This window comes from Chrysochloris asiatica, unplaced genomic scaffold (genome assembly GCF_000296735.1).
Source record: "Chrysochloris asiatica unplaced genomic scaffold, ChrAsi1.0 scaffold00377, whole genome shotgun sequence".
NCBI lineage: Eukaryota > Metazoa > Chordata > Mammalia > Afrosoricida > Chrysochloridae > Chrysochloris > Chrysochloris asiatica.
In genome coordinates this window covers 1,728,487-1,731,092 of record NW_006408895.1, presented here as the reverse complement: position 1 = coordinate 1,731,092, position 2,606 = coordinate 1,728,487, and the positions used below count along the sequence as shown (strand labels likewise).

The 2,606-nt window shown below is 37.4% G+C and overlaps 1 protein-coding gene across 1 annotated transcript in view; it reads left to right on the top strand.

The window, feature by feature from the left end:
- Window positions 1-2,606, top strand: part of MTTP (microsomal triglyceride transfer protein) — a 65,357-nt gene that overhangs the window by 42,764 nt on the left and 19,987 nt on the right. Inside the window, exon 12 of the mRNA XM_006876378.1 lies at window positions 2,313-2,524. Coding sequence (XP_006876440.1) covers window positions 2,313-2,524 — 212 coding nt within the window. The remainder of the gene's footprint in view (window positions 1-2,312; window positions 2,525-2,606) is intronic.

Sequence of the window (2,606 nt, the reverse complement as noted above, 5' to 3'; positions counted from 1 at the left end):
CCTGATGCCACATTTTTCTTCATATAACCCAGCTTCTCAGATTATTTGCTCAGCATACAGGTTGAATAAGTATGATGAAAGAGTACAACCATGTTGCACACCTTTCTTAATTTAAAACATTCAGTGTTTCTATGTTCTGTTCGAACAACTGCTTCTTGGTCCAGGTACAGATTGCTCATGAACATAATTAAGTGTTATGGAAGACTCATACTTCACAATGTTGTCCATAACTTGTCATGATCCACACAATCGAAAGCCTTTGCATAGTCAATAAAGCATAGGTAAACATCTTGCTGATGTTCTCTGTTTTCAGTAGCAATGATATCCCTCATTCCACAGCCTCTTCTGAATCCAGTTTGAACCTCTGGAAGTTCTCTGTCAATGTATGCTTGTAGCAGTTTCTTTATTACCTTTAGTAAAACTTTACTTCCATGAGATATCAAAGAGATTGTCCGATGATTTCCACATTCTGTTGGGTCACCTCTCTTTGGAATGGGCACAAATATGGATCCCTTCCAATCAGTCAGTCAGATAGTTGTCTTCCAAATTTCTTGGCAGAGGTGAGTGGCTACCTACCGTGCTGCCTCACTTTCTTGAAAAATTTCAATTTTTATTCCATCAGTTCCTTGTGCCTTGTTCTTTACCAATTCCTTCAATGCGCCTTGACTTCTTCCTTCAGTAGCATTGGCTCTTGATCATATGCTACCTCTTGAAATGGTTGAACATTAACCGTTTCCTTGGTACAGTAACTCTGTGTATTCCTTCCTTCTTCTCTTGATGCTTTCTGCATCATTCAATAATTTGTTCAGAGAATCTTGCAATAACGAAAGTCGAGGTTTGAATTTTTTCTTCATTTTCCCCAGCTTGAGAAATGCTGAGCGTGTTCTTCCTTTTTGGTATTCTAATTCCAGATCTTTGCACATTTTGTTACAATATTTTGCTTTATCCTCTCAAGCTGATCTTTGAAATTTTCTGTTCAGCTCTTGGACCTCCTCATTTCTTCCTTTTGCTTTAGCATCTCTACGCTGGATGGAAAGTTTTAGTGTCCCTTCTGACATCCATTTTGACTTTTTCCTTCTTTCTTGCCTTCTCAATCAATGACTTTTTACTTTCTTCCTGCATGATGTTCTTGATGTCATCCCACAATTCTTCTGGTCTTTGGTCTTTAGTGTTTAATGTATCACATCTGTTCTTCAGATGATCTCTAAATTCAGGTGGGATAAATTCAAGGTCATATTTTGTTTCTCGTGGACTTGTTTTCATTTCCTTCAGCTTCAGTTTGAATTTACATATGAGTAATTGATGGTCACTTTTAACTTTGTACATTCCAAGTTGCGATTTTCAATGGATGTTTACAGCTGTGTCTCTTCATTTTGAGTTGTGCCTCATCAGCAAATGAAGGTTCTGCGGGCTTTTCTCACACAGGGTTTACTTCATTCGTATTATCATGGTCAACTCTACTTTGAGGAGGCAGCTCTTCCCCAATCCCATTTTGAGTGCCTTCCAACCTGAGGGGCTCATTTTCTGACCCTGTATCTGACAGTGTTTGTCTGCTATTCATAAGGTTTTCTGTGTCTAAATATTCGGAAGTAGTTTGACACCCTTTCTTCCTAGTGTGTCTTTGTCTGGAAACTCATGGTTTCCACCATGGGTGACCTTGCTGGTATTTAAAATACCCGTGGTATAGCTTTCAGAATCACAGCAACTGACAAGGCACCAGCGTATGACAAAATGACAGATGAGTTGTGGTTGAATTCTTAGGCAATGATATTAGCCAGTCAAAGTACTTCTCACAGAATGAACTACTGTGGATTTTTTTTTTTTTTTTTTTTTTTTTCATTTTTTTTTAAAAAAAAAAAAAGGTAGGAGATTTCTGAGGTACTTCACCAGAGCCCATTGTCCTATGGCAATTATATTCTGAAAAATATCTGTGCCAGTCAGGAGGCAACACCAGAGTGTGCTTGGTAACAAATAAATCTCAAAGTCTCAGCAGCTAAACAGTCCTTTATTTCTCATTTATACTCTACTCAATGTGAATAAGAGAATATGTGTCCTTAAATTCACCAAAGTAGTGGAGGAAAGAATGGAGAAGGCACATCAACTCTTAGCCACTGCAGTCCATAAATGACTCATGTTACTTCTTTTCATAGTCTATTAGCCAAAACTAGCCTTTTCAGAACAACACAATTGCAAAGCAACCTGGGAAATATAAGATCACATGCATATTTTTATGAACACTCACAATTTCTGCCTGAATATCAATTCTGAAAATCTAAATGTACACTAACTGACCTTGAACATCTTATAAACAGGTAAAGAAGACTTTGAACAGGATATACCACCAGAACCATAAAGTTCATGAAAAGACTGTGCGTACTACTGCAGCTGCTATCATTTTAAATAACAACCCATCATACATAGAAGTTAAAAACCTTCTTCTTTCTATTGGAGAGCTTCCCAAGGAAATGAACAAATACATGCTCTCCATGTTCCAGGACATCCTACGTTTTGAAATGCCTGCAAGGTATGATACAGTGTACACCTTGTCTCTTTGCTTATTTAAACTTGTTTTAAGTGTTTAAAAAGTATGAGGGTAAGTAAAAAAA